The sequence below is a fragment of the Suricata suricatta genome, chromosome 3, assembly GCF_006229205.1.
Source record: "Suricata suricatta isolate VVHF042 chromosome 3, meerkat_22Aug2017_6uvM2_HiC, whole genome shotgun sequence".
NCBI lineage: Eukaryota > Metazoa > Chordata > Mammalia > Carnivora > Herpestidae > Suricata > Suricata suricatta.
The window spans coordinates 59,217,571-59,243,270 of NC_043702.1; the positions used below are offsets into that span (position 1 = coordinate 59,217,571).

Genomic DNA, 25,700 nt, shown 5'->3' on the forward strand with positions numbered 1-25,700 from the left:
GGATTATTTACAGGATGCCTACAGATACGGTACAAACTAGTATGAAATTAACGAGAGTTTGCATTTCCAGACACGCTCCGTGGTTAGACAAGCCCACCACGCCAATTCTGAAGACCGGTTCAAAGTTAAGGTGACTCGGAGGCACTTGCATCCGTAACTGCAGAAACAGGCTTCTCGCCGGCTGGGCTGGGCTCGCAGACTCTGTCCTCAACAGTGCTGGGGGCCTTGGGAGAGGGGGACGTCACATCCACAGTGGGCGCGGAGGCAGCGTCTGCCTTTGCAGTGGTTGTGACAGGGTTGGAAGGTGGGCTCCCGGTGGGTGCGAGGGAGGACAGCAGCTCCCCTGAGCCCGCTGCAGAAGACACCTCTGGAACCAAAGGGAATGACGGGAGGAACTCGGACGGCATGGGGAGAGGTGCAATGCCAGGTAAGTTTCGGGGAGGCAAGGAAGGAAGAGGTGGCAAACCTAGGACAAAAACGGCACAGATCACACATCCTCCTGGCACAGGAAGAGCAGCTGTCATCATCACATGACTGTTTTTACTTGCATTTCATTAAGGAAACTGAAGCCGAGCAGAGACACCACAAATGGCAACCTCTGCTTATCCTCAAGTGGAGACCAGGACAGTTAGGGTTAAATATCCCCTGTAAGACCAGCTGGTCAGAAGGAATGGTTCCCGGCTTCCAGGCTCCACACCCTACGTGTGACTCAGCCAGTTGAGGGAAGAAATGATTCTCCCCCTTAGGACAGGCAATGCAGCCACACGAATGTTGGACACAAGTCCCATTCAGTCAGCAAGCCCCCAGCTGAGTCAGAGGGGCCCTCTGGACAGACACAGGAAGAGGAGACAGGGGCCAGCCTTCCTGGGAAGGCCGAGGAAGGGAGGGGCTTGTGGTGCACCCCCTTCCGATGGCCTCACCTCACTGTCAGCACTCGACCTCTGTTCAGGCCCTGTGATTGACTGGTAACCATTAAACCTGGTGGGCTCAATGTGAAGATTTCAAAATGCAGAATGAAGAACAGGAGCGTTACTTTTTTAAGAATGGACAATATGTCCAGAGCAATGACCAGCCTGGTGAAAACCTCAATGTTCTCAAGAGTTTGTCTGCTAAGTTGAGAAAAGGGTGGATGAAGCCAAGAATACAGGGCACAACAGAAAAAACAAAGAGAGTGATAAGACAGGAAAACATTAGGGCTTATCAGTCTTCCTTTTTCTTTTTTTTCTTTAAACCACTGTGCTGAAAGTAAACTGGTTCGTGAGGACAGGTGATGAATACATTCAGATGGGAGCAGCACACCAGAGACAGCTATGATCTAGACAGAACACGACAGTGCACAGTCCCCGGCGTCACTGGTGGGCCTAACTACAGAAATGAGTAATCAGTAGTCAGCCTTGACATGCGGTCCTCTCAAAGCTGAAGGTGACCTGGGGAATCATTAATCAGAAGAGCAGGCTCGTGGGACACTCTGCTGCTTCATTTTCATCAGTGCATAAAATCTGAACATAAATACTTGGAGTATCTGCTAGCTTAACTATTTGTAGCTAAAATCTCTCACAGTTTTTACTACAAAAACATCTGTTAATAAAAGAGAATACTTATCAAATAACGAGCCCAGTTTCACAGCCCATGCTTCTGGGCTTGGCTACTCAGAACAAGCACCACTGGTGGCAGCCACCAGACATGAGGAGCGCATTCACTTCCGCTGAGTGAACGGACACCTCCCATCCAGTTCACGCACGGCAGCGCCACACCGCTGTTCTTTGTTTCTACAACTGGCCTTTCTGGTACCTGGGCTGTCAGGGTGCAAGGAGAGGAAAATGGAAGAGAGGCGGCCAAGTAGAGGAGAATCATAAAAATATTCTTCCACTTTTTTAAGGTTTTTAAGTAAAAAAAAAAGTTAATATTTATTTGAAGCAGCTGAAATTTGTTAAACTGATCTGCCCTTTCCAGAAAAAACAGCAGTAGAGGATTTGCTTTCCTGCATAAAAGCTTTTTATTTAGACAGAGTCCTAGGAAGGCAAGATGGGCAACATACCCGCGTTCACGAGTTCTGGTAAGCTGACCCCTGGCATGACGTGCGGTGTGGGGAGGTTGAGGTTGGGGAGGGCAGGCAGGGTAGGTAGTCCTGCTGGTAAAGGCATTAGACCTAAAGAGAAGGCAGAGAACAAAAGGTAAAACCACTCCTATGGGGAAAAGATTCACTCCTTGTGTTTTGAAAAAAATACGACCCACTTCAAAGTGAGAACCCCAGAAGTCCACTTACCGTGGGGCAGTTCTATATCATAACATTAATAAAACCAACAAAACTCACTTATGTGAAATGTCTTTCTGTACCTAAGTGATTAGATGGCTAAGTAGGTAACGGTTAAAAGACACTTGAGTGCATCTAAACCCAAGAGCAAGAACGTAATGGCCTGAGTGTCGTGGAGAAGGGGCTGATTTATCTCAGCAAGTACAGTAGTAAATGGAATTAAATTTCTCTTCGAATGGCTGACATTTACAATCCTTCTGGCTTTTTAATTTTTTTTCTGAAATAATTTCAGACTTCCAGTTGCAAAAGTAGGTTCTATAAAGAAGCTCCATATATACCTTTCACTCAAATTCCCCACATGTCAACATTTTACCACACTTCTTTATCATTCTGTGTGTGTGCACAGACACTTGGTTAATCGCTTAATATGCCTGTGTAATGACATCTTTAGTCATACAATTAAAGGTTCTCATGATGCAAGTATATCTGATCCCTAAAATAATAGTTATTATTAATAACACCGTTATCCCTGAAATAAGTTTGCTATCTGATGGGTAGAGACTTGGTCTTCACTGGGAACAGTAGAGAAATAAACAAGAATCTAACTTAATGTTAGTACTTCTGAAGACTCACTATGGAACGCTCTCTTTCAGGACGGAGCTTTTACATATTCCTTCCTCCGCCTCCCGCTGCACCGGAGGCGTGGCTGGCTGAGGACGAGGAGCCCGGGGCTCAGGAGTTAACGGCTGGTGACCGACAACTCGCTGCTACTTGCCCTCATTTATCACAAAGTTACAGCAAAGATAAAGTGAGATTTTAAAAGACATAAAGAAGTCACTACAGAGGTGTAAGATTCTTCCCAGTGGTTTTTTAAGATGCCCAATATTGCTAATGCTATTCTAACTACATACATCTCTGGTGGACTGCTGCTTACCTGGTAATGTAGTAGTAGGGTTCATTGGTGGCACAGAAGTGAGGGATTGGTTTACCTGTGGTGGCAATAATGGTACTGTTGGTACACCTGAAACAAAAACATGATCTTTAAAAAAGTTCCACTAATTCAGCTGACAAAGAATGAAGACACTTATTAGGACAGTCCTCAGAGCCCTTCCCTCACCACCATGGTAAGGGACCTCATTCCATTGGACTTCACTCAGGCCTGGCTTCTGGCTGCTTCACTGTCTGTCTTAGCTGATCTACACACTCTGCCTGTGGCCTCTAACAAAGACTGTTAGCAGAGTCTAAGCTAAGAGCGTACGAGGCTCTGCAAACCCACCCAGCTAAGGTTTTATACCTGGAGAAGAGTTTATACCTGACCCAAGCAGGGCTAGATTAGAAAACTGTTTTACAAATTCAGACATAATGGGACTCAAGGATTCTAGTCAATCTCTATCGGGCTCCTGAATTAGAACTCCCCATAAACCTAGGGCTGCTGCAGGGGATGGGATCATGTGCCCTGTGAAACCATGAATGCTGGTCTGTGAAAGGACAGAAAGATGCAGATGGCCTGAAAGAGACAAGAGAGCACGTGGGCTTCCAGAGGTGGAGAGAATGACCTGGCTTCCTGAATTTCCATTTCCTTTTGATCTACAGGTTCTATGACACTCCTCTGAAGTCTTTTTGTTGACGTTGTTAGCTTCAGGAGGTTATGTTCTCCACATGCAAGTAACTCTTAGGATTCTACATAATAAAGGTTACCTAGTAATGTCTGCCATCTACACATACTAGAGGTTTTGCGGCTGTCTGAACAACTGTGCACATGGAATCCGGGTTTTCTTATAGAAATCTGCTCAAATATGGTGGCAGGAATGAATTGTGCCTAAAAGTATGAAGCAACCCTTTAATACAGTTATTTATTTTTTCACGTGTTTACTTTCCTGAAGAAACTGGAGGCACGTAAAAGTAGAAGAGGGTTTTCGCTTTCATCAGATTCTCAAGAAAGTTGGTTGGCTACTATGTTTATGCATTCCAGCTTTTGGGGGGCACCGAAGGCATGTATGTCAGACATTGTTCTAGGCACTGAGGCTCTCTAAAGCATGAAGAAATTAGAAATCACTAGCTTTAGGATATATTCTAATAAGGGACAGGAAAAAGGACACACATACCGAACAAGTAAACTAACCAGCATGTAAAATGGTGGGAGTTTTCTGCAGAAAAATCAAGCAGGGGAAGGGAAAAGAAATGTGAGATGGGAGGGAGTGTAGCAAAAAGGTCACAATGATTAATGCTATTTCAAAATTATATATATTCATTTTCTAAAATTTTATAATCCCCAAATTTTCAAACCTATAGAGGAGTTTTCTTTTTTAAAGACCCTTTTAATCTTTCTACAGTTGCTGCTTGGGCTATTTTGCAGCAAATTACTTAAAAGAAAAGATGGGTAAGCAAATGCCTAACAAAAAGTGGGTTCTCACATGTCACGTTGAGAGAATATTCAATTTTTAAATTGGTTTACTCAGAGTGAAAATGTTGATTTCAGTCTCTTCTGAGCAATTGCTTTAGTTACACTTCTATCTTTTAATATTCAAGAACCCACTGCTGTCTACAGTGCAACACGGCCAGGGGTTTCAGTGCATGCGCTGTAAGACAGCACAAGTGTGACCGTAATGTAACGAGGGAAGAAGTGGTCTGCGCCCGTGGCAGTTACACCAACCCGCCTTTACTACATCTATTCAGCGATAAACTAGACGACCATTTGATGGGATGTAAGGAAAAAAACCCACAGTATAAAAAAGGATTCCAACATTGCTCAAGTGAGATAAACTTTAAATTCCCTCCCAACTGGATCTATGACTTGATACTGATAATATTAATATTTAATTTCATCTAGGAAATGGTCTAAAACTAAATTGTAATGATGACTACACAACTCCATAAATTTACTAATTATCACTGAGAGGTACATGTATAGTGAATTAATTTTATGGTATGCAAATTATACTGTAATAAAGCTGGGGAAAAAACCATCAGAGAGTGGGGGTAGAGAAGTATATCACCATACTGAGAACTGGTGAAGCTGGGGGGGGGGGGTTCATAGTACCATGCCATCTATTTTAGACTGTGTTTGAAATTTTAATGTTTATTTTTGAAAGAGAGAGAGAGGGAAAGGGAGAGGCAGAGAGAGAGAGAAAGAATCCCAAGCTAGTATTGTGCCACTAGCATGGAGCCTGAGGTGGGGCTCAATCCCATGAACCGTGAGATCATGACCTGGCCCAAACCAAAAGTTGGCTGCCCAACCAATGGTGCCACCCAGGTGCCCCAAAAAGTTGAAGTTTTAAATATTAGTTAGAAAAACACATCTTTGGGAAATAAAATGAAGACTCTGAAAAGGGCTGGGATTTGAACCAAAGGGACCAACTGCAGAGATCATACTGTTGAACATAACTACATCTTGGTGAATGCATTCTAAGCCCATTCCAGAACAAAGCTGAATATGAACTAATTTTGAACACAGAATAAGAGGTATTAATGAAATAAAACTATACTGTCAGTATTTCTTTTGCTTACTCAATATTTACTGAGTAATAATATACTCTTTGTTTATCAAGAAACAAAACCAGAGAACAGGAGATTTTTAAAAAGGCAAAGGATAAATAAACTATCAACCTATCAAGTTAAGATCTATATCATGTGATGAAGCAATCTCATGTCTAGGAATATAACCAAGAAAAATGAAGACACAGGTTCATAACAGCCAAAATATGGAAACCACCTCAATGTCCCTACAAAGCACCTACATGTCCATACAAAGGAACATTATCTAGCCGTAAAAAGGAAGTATTAATATATGCTACAACATGAATGGCCACTGAAAACGTTATTCTAGGTGAAAGAAGCCACTAACAGAAACCATGCATATTCCATGAAATGTCTAGATTAGGCAAATCCACAGAAACAAAGTAGATTAGGAACTGTCTAGGTCCGAGGGGCTGGGGAAAAACAGTGAGTGACGGATATTGGGCACAGGGTTTCTTTGGGTGTAATGAAATGTTCTAAAATTGACTGACATGATAGTTGCACAACTCTGCACAAATATACTGAAAAAATCCCACTGAATTATATACCTTAAATGGGTGAATTGTATGGTATGTAAACTCTATCGCAAAAAAGCTGCTGGAATAAAAACTAGCACAAAAATGACTATATTAGCGAGAACAAGAAATAAAGAAAAGGAGGAAGACATGCACGTGTTCCCTGAGCAAGAATGAACCTCTAGGAAGAGAATGTTATCCTGCTTACTTTGGGATCTCCAGTGTTTACTATCCAAGGGAAACTGCAAACATTTGTTGAGGAAACAGAGCGTTAAACAGAATTTAAAGGTATCCTGACTCTACAATTTATCTAATCTAAGAGAAGCCCAGGCTCTAAAATACAGTGGGAAGAGGTTTAAATGTAGGGCATATTTACAGTTTTCAAAGTACACTGGCATTCATTTTTTAAATCTATCGCTTGAGGCAGAAAAGAATATCATGTAAAACAAACTAGGTTGAAAAGAGAATAGACTTTTCTGCTCACCTGTACTGAGAACATTACTGACAGCTGGTGGAGTTGAGCTAATAGAAAGTCCAGACAGACCCTGTTCAATTTCTGTAGTTCCTGGTGGTGACAGAGATGGGGGATTGACTGAGGACAGCTGGACCTGCCAAAAAAAAAAAAAAAAAAGAAAAAAGAAAAAAAAAATCACTCAAGTTTATTTATTTTTTTTTTTTTTTCAAGTTTATTTCAAAGAAAATACACATACTGCCTCTTACTGGTCCTACAGATAACCTTTTTTAAAAAAAAGTTTTTATTTAAATTCCAGTTACTATACAGTGTAACATTAATTTCAGGTGTACAATATGGCGATTCAACACTTCCATACAACACCTGGTGCTCATCACAAGCACACGCGTCAATCCCCATCACGTAGTTAAGCCACCCCCAACCCTTCTCCCCTCTGGCTATAGTCAGTTCTCCAGTTAAGAGACTGTCTCTTGGTTTGCCTCTTTTTCCCTCCTCTCTGCTCATTTTTATTTTTTTTTAATGTTTATTTATTATTGAGAGACAGAGCATGAGCATGGGAGGGACAGAGAGAGGGGGAGACACAGAATCGGAAGGAGGCTCCAGGCTCTGAGCACAGAGCCCAACTCGGGGCTCAAACTCACAAACCGTGAGATCATGACCTGAGCCAAAGTCGGACGCTTAACCGACTGAGCCACCCAGGTGCCCATTTTGTTTCTTAACAGATGACTTTTTTGATCATACTAGTTGTCAAGGTTTTCATCTGGCAATCTGCCTTCAGACACTCCTTTCCTATTGTTTTTACATGTGAAGGACCACATGCTATAAACATCTCCCCATCCTGTCACTTCCAGTCTCTTGACACGTGGCATCTCCCCCATTACAACACTGTTCTAGCTACTTCCACACTAGGAGAAGATTCTACTCTTGCCTCCTTCATAGCTGTCCAAAAATCATTTCACTCCACCTTGAAAACATTACTCTTCTCTTCTCTGAGTTCTCAGCCAGCTTTTAACTTTCATTGTTCATGGAAGAAGTCAGCTCAGAGTCTTACTGCTGTGATAAAGTCTTTAAGTTTGTCAAGATGTCTAACTCTCATGAGTCCACCTTAACTTTTCTCATCAATGAACGAATGTGGCAGCCAGACCTCCGCCTTCTGGGGTGGGAGAGGGATAAGTCTTTATGGAGTCTGTGGATGGGTGGATGAGTGGTTTCATCTCTAGATATTCCAACTTCTGCCAGCTCCAGTTCCCTCTGGCCCTTTTCCCTAGCTGCCATCTCACCCTCTGGTCTTCTCAGACTGCCCACAGAGGCGTATCTGGGGCAGAAATCACAGATGAGGAGCAGCAGATACGGTGGTAGGAATCTAAACATGTAAGTACATGGGCTCTGGCTGTCAGTCAATGGCAGGAGTGACGAGAGAGGGAAGGTTTCTCTGAAGCATTTTTTCCACTTTCTCTAGAATGGATGATAGTGGTGGCAGCCGTTTCTTTACAGCTGTGGCATTTTCCTTCTGGATGTCTGGTTTTTATTTAGTCATGCAGACAAGAGTTAACTGTCCTTTTAGGCTTTCAGAGAAAACATTTTAAAAGCCCCTAAGCCTGGGGTGCCTCAGTGGCTCAGCTGGTTAAAAGTCCAACTCCTTCGGCTCAGGTCATGGCCAGGCTCTGTGCTGACAGCGTGGCGCCTGCTTGGGATTCTCTCTCCCTCTCTCTCTTCCCCTTCCCCACTCTTGCACTCACTCTCTCTCAAAATAAATAAATAAACATTAAAAAAATAAATAAAAAATAAAAGCCTATAAGCCCGTACAAATGCCTTATCCTGAAGAAGCCTCACTTTGCTCTTGTGAACAAGCAGCCCCACAGCATCTTGCTGCGCTGCCCAGTGCGGCTTCTTGAGAAGCAGACGCCAGCTACTGTCACCACCTCACCACCGTTCGCCCTCCCTCCCCTGTGACTGACCTCTGCACCCCGCCAGTGTCTGGATGTGCTCTAGCTCAGGACAGGTGCTTGTCGCTCCTTCGCTAACCTCACTTCTCTGCAGCACCTCACGCAGTTGACGTGCCTATTTGTCCTGACGCTTTGTCCTCCCTTTGGACTTCTGAGCTTCCTCTGTGGGATCACTGTTCTTTCCTGGATCCCCTTTCTGCCCACCGATTTAGATATTAGGCATGTTCAAGATTCCAACCGCAGTCCTCTAACTCACCAGGCCCAATCCCTCAACAAGTTTTATCACTGCTCATTAGGTTACATCACCCTCTCTTTGCTGATGATTCCCAAATCTGAATCTCTAACCTTGTCCTCGTTCCTGAAACCCAGATCCACAGGCTACCCATCTAGATACCCTACAGGAATTTCAAATTCAACACAGTCAACACTGAACTCGTCACCTACCCTGCCTCCATTACTGCTACTACCACACATGCTGACATGTGACTCGTTTTAGCGGAAACTTTATGTCATCATTAGGTAGTCAAGTTATCTTACCTCCGTAAATCCATCTTTAAGAGGAGTAACAGGTGTACCAGTCATCTGTCCGGGAAGAGAAATTTTCTTCCCTTCTTCAAATGGGCGTGTTGGTATTCGATGCAAATAACCATATCCAATGCCACATCCTAAACTGTGAAAATATTTTTATTTCTTAAAGTTATTGTTATCAACCCAACTTGCATTTCTCTGAGGTTTTGAAATCTAAAACTAAATTCCCATTCTTTTAAATACTGTCATCCTATCAGAGGTCTCTTCTGACCACCCTTTAAAAAACAGCACCCCCGCCCACCATAACACTACCCTTATAGCTCCTTTATTTTTATTCAAGTGTTTATCATGACCTAACACACTGCACATGTATTTATCTGCTATCCTCCCCAATAAAATGTTAAGGCCCTTAAGGGCAGAGACATTGTTTTGTTTACTGCCCTCACAGTTCCTTAATAATTATTTGCTGACACTTAATAATTCTTTGCTGAATGAATGACATTCGGTCTTTCCACCAAAGAGCTCCCAGAACTTCTATATGATGATGTCATTTACACAGGCCCTCGTTCTATTCCAGAGCCTGACACAAATCAATCCACATTAATCCAGAGGCCTCCGAATTCATCCTGTCAGGGCCACCAGAGGCATCTCTCTAACAAGACATGATCACACTGCTTCTTTAGTCTGTTGGCCTCCCACTATTCCTTTTCTCTTCTTCCCTTTGGAGAGTTTCTTCTCTGCGTTGTGTGCAGTGCTGGTGGGACTGTCAATCAGGGGGCCTTGTCCAAACCAAGGAGGGGCTCATAACCAAAGCCAGGCCAATCCACTTCTCTTTGCCCAGGGCTGCAAATCTCGGGAGTGAGAGAAAACAAAAACGGCTTCATCTCTTTAGTTGAATCCTAACAAAAGCTGCTAATTAGTCCTTCCTCTCTAAATCCTTAGTGGTGCTGAATTCTGTCCTTCCCACATCTGATTTCTTTCATTATACGAGCAACTCCACAGCAACAAATCCATGCCTGTTTAAGACGACGGCAGTTAGTTTCTACTGTTTGGAACCAACAAGCCCTGGCTGGTGCAGTATTTCACAGCCCCACCGCCCAAGGTACATCCAAATTCTGTGGGATTTAAGGCCCTTCATAATCAGAGTCCAACTTTAGGTTTCCATCATGATTACTTTTGTTTCCCAAACTACTTGATACTTTCTCAGAAGGCCATTCATAGATCTCTCTGAACCTCTCCCCTGCCAATACATCGATTGTTTCTGTGGATTTGACTTTCCCCCCAAAAGCTGGGAGAGCAAGCAGAGGCCAACTTCAGCTCTTCCTAAGCCAAATTTGACTTTACAATGATACTTCATATTACAAAATTACTTGTTACTTGCTTACTTTTGTCCCTTCTACCATCAAATCTGTAATTCTCACTACACTAAATCTCAGATTTAGAGGAAGAAAGTAAGATTAAACAATTTAAACTGACTGATCATAGCCTATCAGACATAGGTGCATTTTAAAACAAGGTGCTTATGAATCAAAATAAGTGGCTGTAGAAAACACTGAGGCAACAATGAGCCCCTCTGTAAACTTACAGATAGACCAAGACCGAAACACAGAGAAATATGCTGTAACAAATAAAATCTGGTCAGTCTCTGAGGAAGGAATGAAACCCAGAGGTACACATTTGCCAGATGAGGGCAGACTCTAAAAATGGTCTATACGCACCTGTCTAAAGTAATAGCTAATCAATGACACTAAACCATGTCACAAAGAAAAATGTCTTCCACAGAAAAGGAATAACTGCCAGAGTCTAAAAAGAAGACTCCAAGAATGAGAATGTAGGGGTGCCTGGGTGGCTCAGTCAGTTAAGCAGCCAACTTCAACTCAGGTCATGATCTCACGGTTTGTGGGTTCGAGCCCCGCGTCAGGTTTTGTGCTGACAGCTAGCGCAGAGCCTGGAGCCTGCTTCTGCTTCTGTGTCTCCCTCTCTATCTGACCCGCCCCTGCTCACACACTCTCTCTCTCTCTCAAAAATAAACATTAAAAAAAAGAAAAGAATGAGAATGTAGCAGTATTTAGTCCACATAACTAAACATGAAAGAATTAGTGACATTCTTTGCTGTTGGACTTCACCGTGATTCTGTGCTTACCAAGTACTCGTGTGATGCTAATCTGACCTGAGTATTCTTCTAACTGGAGAAGAGATATTTTTCTATTATAAACTAAAAGCAATTCTAATAAATACATCAGCTTCTCTACAAATTTAGTTTATATGAGGCAGTCCTTTTGAAATGAGTCAATTTTGAGTGCCTTGAGAAGATCTTGTTTCTGTGTGTTTACTAACCTGGACAACAGACAATAACTTGATCAAGATTTGTCCCAGACGGGCCAGATTCTTAAGATGATACCTCTATCTATTTTCTCAAATTGCAACAAGCTAGCATTCTGGTTGCAACATTTAGTCAGCTACAGAATCTCAGGTAGTGTGGGGAAAGATTATAAACAAACAGGGGCTTTCTTTGCCTGCGTCAACTAAATCATCCTCTTACCAGCAAATACTGGAACTTTTATAAAATATGTGGAAAGGTTTCCAAATCCTAGGCTTTCCTAGAACTATGGCTTATGCTCAAGAATTCCTCAATTAAACAAGGCTTTCAAAATAATGAAAAACGTGTACAATTTAAACAACAGCTGAAAGACCTACAGAAGCAAAGTTAAGTCCACATGTTTTGCTTTGGCTTTTTGAAATTACGGAATTGACTTGATGAACAGTTCTGGAAAACTGATTTCCTACAGTCTGCTTCTCTGCATGGCTTGATCCTCTTTCTAAAGTGCTTCTTATTGTTGCTGCAATTTTGTCTAACTTTTGGCTAGCCTGTCCACTTCTGAAAGCCAACAGTTTCCACAAAGTGCTAAGAAATTTCCCCAGCAGCTAGAGAAAGTTACAACTGTATTGTCCCATTGCTGGGGAAGGGAACTGGGAAAATAAAACTGAAAACTATCTTACTAAAACAACAAAAAGCACAAGGCTGTTCACTCTTCGATCGGCAAGGAAAAAGACTGTAGTACATATATCACACTACCTAAATATGTGCTTTAAAAAGATGGATTGCTGGATTTGATATTCTAGGTCAGCTCTTCCCTTTTCTTAAGAAAAGTGTTACAATAAACCAATAACTTGTTTCAAAATAAAAGCAATCATGTTTACTGATAAGTTTGCGCAATCATGGCTTAGTCTAAAAAACGATCTTACCTGCCTTCTCCACCCCATGCGGAATTTGGTGTAATAATCACTTCTCGACAGTTATCAGTGTCTGTATTATACACATAAAGTTTCAATGGTTTTGCTTCATGTGTTTCAATAAGGCTGAACAGATCTTCAGACTGCAAAAGCATCACAGGAGAGAAACATTTTTATGTTACTGAAGTTTAAAATCGTGGGTCTCAAACCTGGCTAATATCAGAATCACCTGGAAAACTTTTTTTTAAAAGAACAGATTGTGGGCCCTGCTGCTAGACATAAAAATTCATTCCTTAAAACCAGGTTTCAAATATTTTACCTATTTACCTAGTTCCTATGTGCAATGCCTTATGTTCAGTTCTCTACAGCCTAGACAGTAAGTTTAGTGTAAAACTCTTCTACACCCAAATTCTACATATTCTGCTTTTCCTCTTCATTATTAACACCTGGTTATTTGGGCATCTTATTTTTCCTCTCATTTCTGATTTAGCAATATATACTTCCACTAGCTAACTGACAAGGAGAAGGATCTAATACAGCTGAGACAACTTTGTTCCTTTAAAAAGGGGAAGAGAAAATGAAATCAATAACCAATATGGACATTTGATTTAATCTTGAAGTATGTAAGAGATTTCTTCTAAATCTCATACAAAATCTGTGCAACTGCCACACATATGTATTTTTCCTCACAGCTATATCTAATAAGACACCTCTCAGATGTTCTGTTTGTGAAAGTTATCTTGATCAGCAAAGAACTAAATAACTTTCATTATTAATAAACACACTAATTACCTCATTCATGACTGTATCTGCTCCAATGATATAATCACTATGAGGTCTAAGACCTGCCAGTGCCGCGGGAGAATTTGATTCTACTTCCTAGAATAATGCAAAAACACACCCCAAATTAATGTACATAAAATAACCTTCCAAATTTTAGAGTTCACAGTCCTTAATTATAATGATTTTACAACCCCTATACTTCTGCGGTGCTTGGGGGACTCAGTCGGTCAAGCGTCCAACTTCAGCTCAGGTCACAATCTCATGGTCTGTGGGTTTGAGCCCTGTGTCGAGTTCTGTGCTGACAGCTCAGAGCCTGCTTCACATTCTGTGCCTCCCTCTCTCTCTGCCCCTCCCCCTCTAGCACTCTGTCTCTCTCTCGAAAATGAACATTAAAAAAAATTTTAAAGACCCCTGTACTTCTATCTTGTTAGGCATGTCAGACACAATAGAATATATATATATTTAAATCTTTCAAGCATAAAATCATAAAATATTTAGTAAATATTTGTTATTTTAGCTATTTGTAGCTATCTGCTTTAACAATTCTTCTAATGGATAAATCAATAGAAAAATAGTTCTTAGGAATCTATATTTGCTACTTTTCCTCAGTGGTTTTTTTTTTAACTTATTTATTTTGAGAGAATGTGCATGTGTGAGCAGGGGATGGGCAGAGAGAGAATCCCAAGCTGGATCTGTACCGTCTGCGTAGAGCCCAATGTGAGGCTCAATCTCACAAACTGTGAGATCACGACCTGAGCCAAAATCAAGAGTCAGATGCTCAACAGACTGAGCCACCCAGGCCCCCCTCTTCCTATGTTTAAAAAAATTATTAACCCATATTTTTAAAGCAATGAATTCCATTTTTTCAGAAACTAAAAATAGCCTAATAAAAATAATAGCAACTCTACAATCCAACCAAGCTGAAGACAGCATCTCTATACATCATTTCTTAAATTGCAAGTAACAGCTCACACTTTATACGTACCAATACATGCCAAACGTTTTCATTCGCCCCATCAAAGCTGCAGAAACGAATGCTCACTCCCAACAAGCCCTGGCCACCCCACATGTTACTTGGTGTGACAGAGGTCTCTCGAAGTTCCAGTGTTTTACTACTGTAGATAAGCATTTTTACAGGCTTTTCAACATTTGCTTTCAGTAGATCCTTAAGAGTATCATTGTCTTTATTCTGTGAACACATAAAATATTTTTTAATAAATAAAAATGTTAACTATCTTAGCTTAAGCATCCTATGGCTCTTCTGGAGTAATATTAATAATCAATATCCAACAGGTAAAGCTTTCATTAACATTCAAATACCCCTTGAAGAATGTGCAAAAAGTAACTATGTTATCAACAACTTCTGACTATTTTTCTAATAGCAGACTATGGATTATGGATTTTGCAACCCAACATTATTTGAGGTGATCTAGGGCTTTAGTGATAAAACACAAAAATACTCCGGGGCACCTGGGTGGCTCAGTCAGTTAACCATCCAACTTTGGCTCAGATCATGATCTTGTGGTTTGTGAGTTCAAGCCCCGCATCGGGTTCTATGCTGACAGTTCAGAGCCAGGAGCCTGCTTTGGATTCTGTGGATTCTCTCTCTCAAAAATAAATAATAAACATTAAAAAAATTTTTAAATAAAAGAATTTTAAAAAACCCAAAGAAGAAAATGCTCCATAAGAATCTTATTACTAACAAAACATATGACTTTGATTTTTTTTAATGATCTAAGAGCTGGTTTATTTTTAAAAGAATAACAAAACTGATAAACCCCTAGCCAGACTTCTCAAAAAGAAAAGAGAAAGGACCCAGATAGATAAAAACATAAATGAAAGAGAAGAGATCACAACCAACACCACAGAATACAATTTTTAGAGAATACTATGAAAATTATATGCCAACAAGCTGAACAATCTGGAAGAAATGGACAAATTCGTGGACACCCACACCCTACCAAAATTCAAACGGGAAGAAATAGAAAATTTGAACAGACCCATAACAAGTGAAGAAATTGAATTATCAAAAATTGACTTTGATTTTTAAAATCTAGAACATTTAGCAAAGTTGTAGTTTAATTATGGACAGCACTCCTAAACATATGCTTTACTTATTTATTAAAAACTGGTAGGAGAGAAAAATGGAAGCAGTTTGTTAAATATTTCATTACATAAGTGAATAAAGGCCATTATGTAGTAGATGCTGATAGTGAACAAAAATTTAAAACTGCTATGAAAAAATAAACCAACCAAGTAGCCGCGGTCATAGGAATTTCTGTTGCTGAAATTATCTGAGTTTTTTTTCCATAAGACTCTACCACAGGTAAACTGAAAGCAACTTATAAAAGGTGGTTTTAATTCTGCACGTTTGGAACATAACTCTCTATCTGGTTCTAATAATTTATTTATATATGAAGGGATTCAGCTCCAAGAAAACGAAGTTATTTGAGAAGGGGTCTTTACCAAACCATTTGTCAGCAACATACAAAAGTTTGGCATAATTGAAAAAGCAAACTTTTTTATCTTAATTATTTCTTTCTGCTTAAAAAAAATATATATATAACATATAAAAGTCTCCAGTAATTTTATTCTTCTAAAATAATAACTTAAGGGTGAGGTATATATAGTATTCTGTATTTGACATTTTCATGTTTACTAACATAATTTTTACAAACTGGTATCATACCTCATATAATGTTTGTAACTAATGAATAAACATCTACCCGACACAATCTGAAAAAGTCCAATTTCAAAAGATTACAAAATACTACAGTCAAAACTACAAAAAGGTGAACTTACTAATCTTGAACCATTAATGGAAACAATAAAATCAAAGAATGGCTCCAGTCCAGCTCTATGTCCTGGGGAATTTTCTTGTACCTGTAGAAGCAAAAGTGCCAAAAAAGAAAAATGCAAAGCTTTATTAAAAATTATAAGCTAAGTTTTAATAATACCAATCTCTTTTCAGTAAAAATAATTTCACTGATAAGAAAAGAGGTAAACACACTAGATCTCTCATTTCTCTTCATCTCTCCCAGATAATGCCATTGTAGCTCCCCAAATTCTACCTATTCTTTAGGTTCATCCCACAGATGAAGTTCTTTCTCCATGGTTCTATTTCACAGTCACTTCTGTTTTGGGGTTTGGAGGCAACCTTCTCAGGATGTAGCACATGACACAGCAGACAGTTAGTTACTCATTACAACTGAGTGACAAATTCAAAGTAATTTAGCAAGCATTTATTCCACGACAACTACTAGTGAGGCACCATTCAATTAACAAAATTAATATACAAATATAGCTACCATGTCAAGATATTTATCTGTTAAGGAACAGACAAGAGGAAGGAGAGACAGAGGACACACAGTCCTTTAATAACTATAATACAAGACCAAACAGGTTAAGGGCTATAACGGAGGTACAGAGTTCTAAAGAGAAGATTAACTCTGACTGAAGAAGGTTCACAGAAAAAAAAAGACATCTGAATTGTGTTTTAAAATAAAGGGTCTGAAGGGCGCCCGGGGGGCTCAGTTGGTTAAGCGACCAACTTCAGCTCAAGTCATGATCTCACAGCTCACAGGTTCAAGCCCCAAGTCAGGTTCCATGCTGATAGCTCAAAGCCTGGAGCCTGCTTTGGATTCTGTTTCTTCCTCTCTCCCTGCCCCTTCCCTGCTGTGCTTTCTCTCTAAAAAATAAACATTAAAAAAATTTTTTTAAAGATACCACCTATAAAAAAATTGTTTTGTTTTTTAATTTTTTTAATGTTTTATTTATTTTTGAGAGAAAGAGAGAGAGAGAGAGACAGCGTGAGCAGGGGAGAGTCAGAGAAAGAGGGAGACACAGAATCAGAAGCAGGCTCCAGGCTCTGAGCTGTCAGCACAGAGCCTGACACGGGGCTCGAACCCAGGAGCCGTGAGATCATGACCTGAGCTGAAGCTGGATGCTCAACTGACTGAGCCACCCAGGCGACCCTAAAAAAAGTTTTAAAGGTGAGATGGCTAAGGGGATAAGAAGGACACCTGAAAGCTGAAATAATGAGTAAAAATCTAGAAGGAGTCTGAAAAAATGGGGATCATAATATAGTATAGCACTACAACAGAATGGTGTGGGACAGATATATAGAATTATAGATTTTGAAAATCACAAAACTTCTAGTCCAAGGGTCTGTGTGGATAGCTGTAGGGAACACGGCAGCTCCTGAAAATTATATGCAACATTTTGTAGGAATCAGCAGTTTTCCAGGTATAACGATCCATGGCTTTCATTAGATTCTCAAAGGGTTTCTCCAAATAAAGTGCTAACCCCACAGATTTCGTGCAATTCTTTTATTTACAGGTGAAGAAACCTATGACTTGCTTATGGTCATGGCAGAGGTTAAACTCAAAAGTATACAACTACTAGTCCAGTAAGAAGGTTGGAAAGAAGGACTGGAACCAGACTTATACAGGACTTTGTTTATTTTTGTTTATTGATTTTTGAGAGAGAGAGAGAGAGAGAGAGAGAGAGCGAGCGAGCATGAGCGAGCATGAGTGGGGGAGGGGCAGAGAGCAGGAGACACAAAATCTGAAACAGGCTCCAGGCTCTGAGCTGTTAGCACAGAGCCTGATGCGGGGCTTGAACTCAATGAATGCAAGATCATGAACAGAGCCGACGTCAGACGCTTAGCCAACTGAGCCACCCAGGCATCCCTTATACAGGACTTTACATGGAAGATTAAGATTACGTAGATTCTCAACAATTCAAATGGTTTTATTATCCCAAATTTGAAATGGACTAAAACTATTAAATTTTCTAAATTTACGGTAATAAAAATGTTAATAGCTGGTAATAGTAATAAATATGACAAAACAGCAAAAAGTTAATACAATCCACTTTGCATTTCCTCTAAAATATTTTTATAATGTTTTAAGGACTTTTTATTCTGATTGATATTATTTTAGACTGTCAAAACTATCCTCTGAAAACAAGGTTTGCACTGATATGTGCAGGGTGATTATCTGTAACACTCCTAACAGTTCTGATAGTCAATAGTCAATTCTGAAGTTATGCGAAGAATACATACACTCATTCACCCACACATAAACCTGCAGTTATCTACACAGTAACACATTTTATTGCTTTCAAAATGGAACTCAGGAACTCAAAATATGTTCCTCTAATACCAGACTCCTCAGATTAATGAAACTTAATCTTTGATTAATGACACACTCATTACTTTTTGGATTCTTGATACCTTTTATTTAAAACCATATTATACTATCATTGCTTTCAAGAAGTAAAACTAGGTCTTCTTCACTGTCACAGTAAGAAAGTTGTCCATTATAAAGATGTTTAACTTACTAAAACTGTTTAATCCTGCTTTCCATAAATTCTCTTGCAAATCTGGGACTACATCATTTTTGTAAATTAAACAAGTTAATTAAATATCAAAGGGATTTATTATTTACAAGTGTTAGCTCTAGTGAAAATAATCAGCACATACTTGTTTAGTTTCTTTCCATTAAGTTTTCTTAAATGAAGGATATTTTATATTCTACATATCACCAAGCAAAATGTCTAGAACTGAAAGTGGCAGACAGATGTCTTTTCAAAAGGCAAGTCTGAAAGGAAAATAGTGGCTGTCTGGAGCTATTATGGGAAGAAAAGGGAGGTCAAGTCACAGCTAGCTTGGAAAGAACCGTGATCTACTATGTGTGAAATGCCTATTAGATGCCCAGCAATTAGGTGTGAAATGCCTCAAGTGTGAAAAGAGGGTGATTGGCATAGACCCTTGGAGCCCCCTCACTATGGAGTTTCTCACTTAATAAGGTTCTCATCGATTCCTCTAATTCTCTGAATCTGAATGTTTCCAAATGATCTTTTTTTTCTAGAAACCAAGTAGCCATTTATAAATTTCAGACTTCTCCACTGAGGCTGTCAAAAGTTTATCTTTTAGTTAAAAAGGCCAAAGACGGTACTTTTGTAATGTCATCACCAACTTAGAAAGTTGATCCCACACACTGATGCCTATCACGCTGCCCTCCAAGTATAAAGTTTTACCTCCATTTGTTTGAAATGGAACATTTCCAATAACATTAGAATACATGCTCTCCCATAACTCAAAAGACATTCAACAGCCAAATTTGAATTCTAAAAATAAAAACACTTAAATTAGCCTTTCTCTAACTCTATTTTTCTATTTGCATTTGCTACAAACCTCAGTCTCCTCTGTTTCTAATGTACCTTGAAATTAACTTCTTTTCTGAATTTATCTACATCATTAGTACCAGTACAATTCTGGCAACTAGGTATCTTAATTGCTAATAGGAAGCCAGCAGAGGGAGCCCTAGAAAATGCTCTCTTTGACTCTAACACACTTAAAGAAAATTTCCTACATTTCATAGCATGGAAAACAAGATCTGTAACACAGCAAATTAAACATCCACACAGGTTAAGTTTCTCTGGCCATATTATCCACTGACAATAATCCCTTCGGCACCCAATCTGTCAGGCATCAGATTACCACTTTAATACTTTGTGTCCTGTATGATCTCTCATTGTGGACTCACCATCTGCTTCCTTCAAACCACCTTAATTAAAAATAAGTAAGTAAACAAATAAAACCATATGCCCATCTATCTATCTGGTTCCATAGGTCATTAGCATTTATTATTGGGCCAAATATTATAGCAATTTAAGATGACTAGGTTAAATTAGAAAGTTTCAGAGTTAAGATTATACAAGATTTTGAAATAACGCACAGTGTAAAGCTAATAGAGTTCTAGAGCCAGACTGACTTGGTTTTGAGACATGCTTTTACCTTATTAGCTGTGTGAACTTGGGAAAGATTATTTATCTTTCTGGACCTCAGTTTTTTCATCTGCAAGTAAAGGATAACGTCCTCTATTGTACAAGAATACAGTAGAGACTGAATGAGCTTATGAAATGTCTCGCTAAGACTCTGATAATATGACGGGAATTCTACAAATCATTTTTTATGATGTATCTGGCATGTCTGATGCCTGGCATAAATCTTTCTTTTTAAGTTAATTAGTTAATTTATTTATTTAAAGTTATGTTATGTGTGTACACATGTATGTTACATATGTATGTATGTAATCTCTACACCCAACATGGAGCTTGAACTCACAACCCCAAGATCAAGAGTCACATGCTCTTCCAACTGAGCCAGCCAGGCACCCAGGGTGGAAAAAGGGGGAGGGAGGTTCCTACAAATCTGAAAAATCATCTTCCTAACTCTGCAATCACCACCTGAGGGCAAATCATTACAACTGACGAATTACTAGACACTATATTATTGTTCTAATTATGTTTTAATCATCTCTTACGTTTTTAAAAAAAGAAAAAGACATAAAAATGTTAGCAAGAGGAGAGAAACTATCTTTTAAAATACTGTTTCTCAAAAATTAATTCCAGATAAGACAGCAGATCTGAAGGTCAACTAATAAAACAAAAAAGTACAATAAAAAAATAAAACCACTGGACCGCCTGGGTGGCTCAGTCTGCTGGGCATCTGACTTCAGCTCACGTCATGATCTCGTGGTGAGTTCGAGCCCTGTGTCAGGCTCTGTGCTGACAGCTCAGAGCCTGGAGCCTGCTTCAGATTCTGTGTCTCCCTCTCTCTCTGCCCCTTACCGGCTCACATTCTGTCTCTCTCTGTGTCTCAAAAATAAACAAACATTTAAAAACATTTTTTTAAATAAATAAAACCACTAAGGTAAAATCAAAGGTAAAATGATAGAGTCTTTAGAGAAATACATAGAATATCTTTAGATTTTAAAATATGAAAGACTTCTTAAAATGGATACAAAAACCAGTAACCAAAGGGGCACCTGGGTGGCTCAGTCGGTTGAGTGTCAGACTTTGGCTCAGGTCATGCTCTCACAGTTTGTGGGTTCGAGCCCCGCATCAGGCTCTGTTGCTGACAGCTCAGAGCCTGGAGCCTCCTTCAGATTCTGTGTCTCCCTCTCTCTCTGACCCTCCCCTGCTCAAGCTGTCTCTCTCAGTCTCTTAAAAACTAAATAAAAAACATTTTAAAAAATTAAAAAAAACAACAGTAACCATAAACAAAAAAACCTTATAAATTATATTAAAACTACAAACGTCTGCTCATCAAAAGACACAATTAAGACAATGAAAATATATTATACACATCCAACAAAGGAATTATATTCAGAACAAATTTAGAATTACTGCAAATCATTAAGAGATATAAAAACCAACAGGAGATACAACCCAAATGTCCCTTAGCTGATGAATGAATAAACAAAATGTGTTACACCTATAGAATGAAGTATTATTTGTCTATAAAAAGGAGGTATTCATGCTACAACATGAATGAAACTTGAAAACATAATGCTAAATTGCAAAGACCACATATTGCATGATTCCATTTATATGAAATGTCTAAAATAGGCAAGTCCACAGAAATGGAAAGTAGATTAGTGGTTGCCCGGGGGCTGGAGTAGGAGGAATGGAAGTAGCTGTTAATGGGTATGGAGTTTTTCTCCAGGGCTAATAAAAAGGTTCTGGAATTAGATACTAGTGATGGTTCCACAACTCTGATACTAAAAAATCTGTGAACTGTATACTTTAAAAGGCTGAATTTAATGGTAGGTAAGTTATATCCCAATGAAATTGCTAAAACAAAAATAACCTAATGGAGAAATAAGGAAAAGATTTTAGCAGACACTAAACAAAAAAGGGTACTGATGTAGCCAATAAATATTGAAGATATGCTCAACTTCAATATTTGCAAATGAAAACCACAGTGTGATACCACTACACACCTACCAGAATGGCCAAAATGAAAAAGATGGAAAATACTAAATGTTTGTGAGGATACAGAACAACTGCAAACTTCAATTACTGCTGGTAAAAATATAAGTGAGCAAACTATTTGGCAATATCTGTTAATACTGAAATATTTGACCAAATATTGCACTCCTTAGCATATCCAATAGATATTGGGGTACGTATGTTCTTCAAGACACACACAGTTAATGTTCACAGCAGCACTATTTGTACTAGCCCCAAACTAAAAACTACATTAGTTCCCATGAATAGCAAACGAGATAAATCAATCTTGATATAATCTCTAAATGGTATAAAATAAATTAATAAAACAAAAGACCTGTAACAATACACAAGATGGATACGTTTCACAAGCAGTATTTGAGCAAAAGAGGCCAGACACAAATGAGTACGTATGATTCCATTTATATAAAGCTAAGAACAGGCCAAATTAATCTATGCTGTTGGAAATCAGGACAGTGTTCACTCTGAGGGGGTTGATGGGTAAGTCAGAGTGTGCCTGGAGAGGGATGGAATGCTGGATACACGATTACATTGTTTGTGAAAAGTCTTCAAGCTTTACAAAGCTTATGTGCACTTTAAAAAGCTTTAACATATACTCCACTCTATCCAAAAAGCAGAAATACAATTACTACAACCTGAGAACATATATTTCATCTACAAAGAACATACTTTGAAAGCCAGCAATTAAATCCCAAAGGACTCTGAGCAGTCGATGCAAAGGCCACAAAGTAACTTAATCTAAAGCTCATCTTTCAGAACATTTCAGGACCACTCTTAGATTCTATTTATATTTACATACTTTGGGTACCTGATTTCAAGCCACCAATAGAGTACTAGCCAAACAAAAGAACTGAAAGAGATGATACTGCCACTTGCTTATAGCAAACATAGCTGGCAGAAAATGAGAATAAATAAAAATTTCAAAAATCAAAAACCAAAAGCAAAAAAAAGCACCAGTGTTAACTTAAGCCACTTACCAAATTACCAAGTATGTACTATGCACTTAACAAAAAAGGTGTAGTTGTGATTGTGTCCTGTTGCAGGGAATACAAAAATTTTTAAAAAGTCTCCAACATTAAGCTGCTTTTAGAACTTTTCACAATTATAAAAATCTTCTGCACTGTGTGTTGTCCAATCTGGTAGCCACTACCCACATGTGAAATGTGGCCTGTGTGACTGTGGAAGTGGATTTCAAACTTCATTTAATTTAAACAACTTACATCCAAGTTTAAACAGCCATATGTGGCTAGAGACTACTGTATTGCACAGCTTGGCTGTAAGTTGTTGCCCAAGGAAACCCAATGAAGTGATGAAGCGGACACTAGGGTCCAGTGATCCCGAAGGGTGGTCTCCGGTACTCTCCTATCAGGTCTCTCAATGTATTCATATCTGCAAGATGACAAGGTTCCTCACTGCTGACAATGGGCGGGAATGCTCTCTCGCTGGTGCTTACAACAAAAACAATCCTCGGTATCATTCCCTTCGTGCTGCAGTAAATTCACCTGCAGTGCCAAGAGGGACATGGACAGTCTCTCTGGGTAACTACTTTGGTTCTGCATGTTGTTTAGAGAAAGAAAAAAAAGTCCTCTTACTTGATCACACCTCCAAAGGCAATCTACGGTTATATTCTAAAGCATGTATCAAACCTTTACTGATAAAATATTTTCTAGTTTCAATTAACCAGTATTAGTGAATCAATCAAAATAATATAATCCTTTCCGCACAGTATTAAAGCCAGCAAAGTGAATGTATGGATATTAATGGTTATTCTAAGTTCAATTCTTTTTTTTAAGAATTAAAAAAATTTTTTTGTCATTTATTTTTGAGAGACAGAAAGAGAGCAAGCAATGGAGGGTCAGAGAGAGAGGGAGATACAGAATCCGAAGACAGGCTCCAGGCTCTGAGCTAGCTGTCAGCACAGAGCCTGATGTGGGGCTGGAACCCACGAATCGTGAGATCATGACCTGAGCCCGAAGTCGGATGCTTCACCAACTGAGGCATCCAGGCGCCCCTCTAAGTTCAATTCTTACGAAATTTTCAGTGGAATTACTTAAAAAAGCTGTCAGTATCTGACCCAGAAAACACTCCAGCCCCTGCTGTGTACCCTACTACTTACTGACCAGAACAGAAACCGTAATTACCCACCAGCAGTAGGACTCCCTAAATAAGGGTCCTGAGGATCCTTAAAAACACATTAAAATACACTTCATCGCAAAATATGAAGGTGTACATAAACAGAGTAAGACTGATTTGTTCAAGGTCTACTAATATCAGGAAACGTTTATGTCCAATGATACAGTTTCACTTACATGGTATTCAATGGCATTTATGTACTAAAATAATCTGATTCCTACATTTGAAAGAAATTTCAAAGAATATTTATTAAACAAAATCACAGACTTCTAAAAAAAGATTTTAAGTAATCTCTACACCCAACGTGGGGGGCGAACTTACAACCTGGGATCAAGAGTAGCATGTTTTACTGACTAGACCAGCCAGGTGCCCCTATTCGTGGTTTTTTAGTAGAAGAGATCAACTTTGGGAGGTCATAATCTTTAGGTGGTATTTATAGAGCTTTTTTGGTGATAACTTTATATTTGAAAAACATCAGATAACCCAACTGTTTTCTTCTTATAACCACTGTTTTCAGAGTGAGTGAGGAAAGAAGAGGCTAGTAGTGAGATATTTATGTTCTTCAAGCGGGGACATGAGTTTAAAATGTTGAGGGTGACCTGGATGGCTCAGCTGGTTGAGTGTGTCTGACTTCAGCTCAGGTCATGATCTCGCCTGAGTCTGAGCCCTGCTTCGACTTCTGTCTCCCTCTCCCTCTGCCTCTTCCCCACTCATGCTCACTCGTGCGCTCTCTCTCTCTCACAAAAGTAAATAAGCACACTAAAAAAAATTTTAAGTGTGAGAAACACTGTGTTAGTTAAAAAAAAATTATGACTATCAAATATTAGGAATTATCTTTCTCAAAGTGCCAAGTTGAAATCCTGTAGGATTTCATGTAGATTAGTGATGCACCATTAAAAAAGAACAGATCCATGTAATAGTAGATCTGTCTAGGCATATCATTTTTTCTTTTTTAAAGTTTATTTATTTTGAGAGAAAGAGAGAGAGCGCACGCGCGCGAGTGGTGCAGGGATAGAGAGAGGGAGAGAGCAAATCCCAAGCAGCTTCTGCACTGTCAGCTATCAGCACAGAGCCCAACATGGGGCTTGAACCCACAAACCATGAGGTCATGACCTGAGCTGAAACTAAGAGTTGGAAGCTCAACTACCTGAGCCAGCCAGGTGCCCCAGTATTCCATTTTCCATGGAAGTAATTTCACTGTCACTTTCTCCTCTAAAAAATGCTGTCCAGTCTGCAGCCAATGGCTCTAGAGATAAAGGCCTGTTATTACACTGAAGACATACTTCATCTCAATGGCCTTTTCTTCAAAACATCTATCACTTCCAAAATCTCTCTTGAAGGAAATGACAAGGTACAGTGAACAAGACATTTTCCATTTTCCCATAGTGGTGTGAACACTGGTTCCAGAATGTCCCCAGATAACTCCCATCTTAAAGAATATTAAATGTAGAATGAAATAATTTTAAGATTTTAAATTTAGAAACAGATCTTATAATGGG

General features: G+C 39.3%; 1 protein-coding gene across 2 annotated transcripts in view; it reads right to left on the reverse strand.

Annotated features, from left to right (window-relative positions):
* Positions 1 to 6: 6 nt before the first annotated feature.
* The window catches only part of GORASP2 (golgi reassembly stacking protein 2), a 29,971-nt gene continuing 4,277 nt past the window's right edge, over positions 7 to 25,700 (reverse strand). The window contains exons 2-11 of one of the 2 annotated variants that reach the window (XM_029934395.1): positions 16,051 to 16,131; positions 14,234 to 14,437; positions 13,258 to 13,344; positions 12,478 to 12,608; positions 9,241 to 9,373; positions 6,770 to 6,893; positions 4,360 to 4,401; positions 3,189 to 3,275; positions 2,039 to 2,149; positions 7 to 466 (exon numbers count right to left, since the gene is read on the reverse strand). In XM_029934395.1, the coding sequence (XP_029790255.1) occupies positions 126 to 466; positions 2,039 to 2,149; positions 3,189 to 3,275; positions 4,360 to 4,401; positions 6,770 to 6,893; positions 9,241 to 9,373; positions 12,478 to 12,608; positions 13,258 to 13,344; positions 14,234 to 14,437; positions 16,051 to 16,131 (1,341 nt within the window). In that variant the 3' untranslated portion in view covers positions 7 to 125. The remainder of the gene's footprint in view (positions 467 to 2,038; positions 2,150 to 3,188; positions 3,276 to 4,359; positions 4,402 to 6,769; positions 6,894 to 9,240; positions 9,374 to 12,477; positions 12,609 to 13,257; positions 13,345 to 14,233; positions 14,438 to 16,050; positions 16,132 to 25,700) is intronic. The other variant, XM_029934397.1, reaches the window with a different exon arrangement.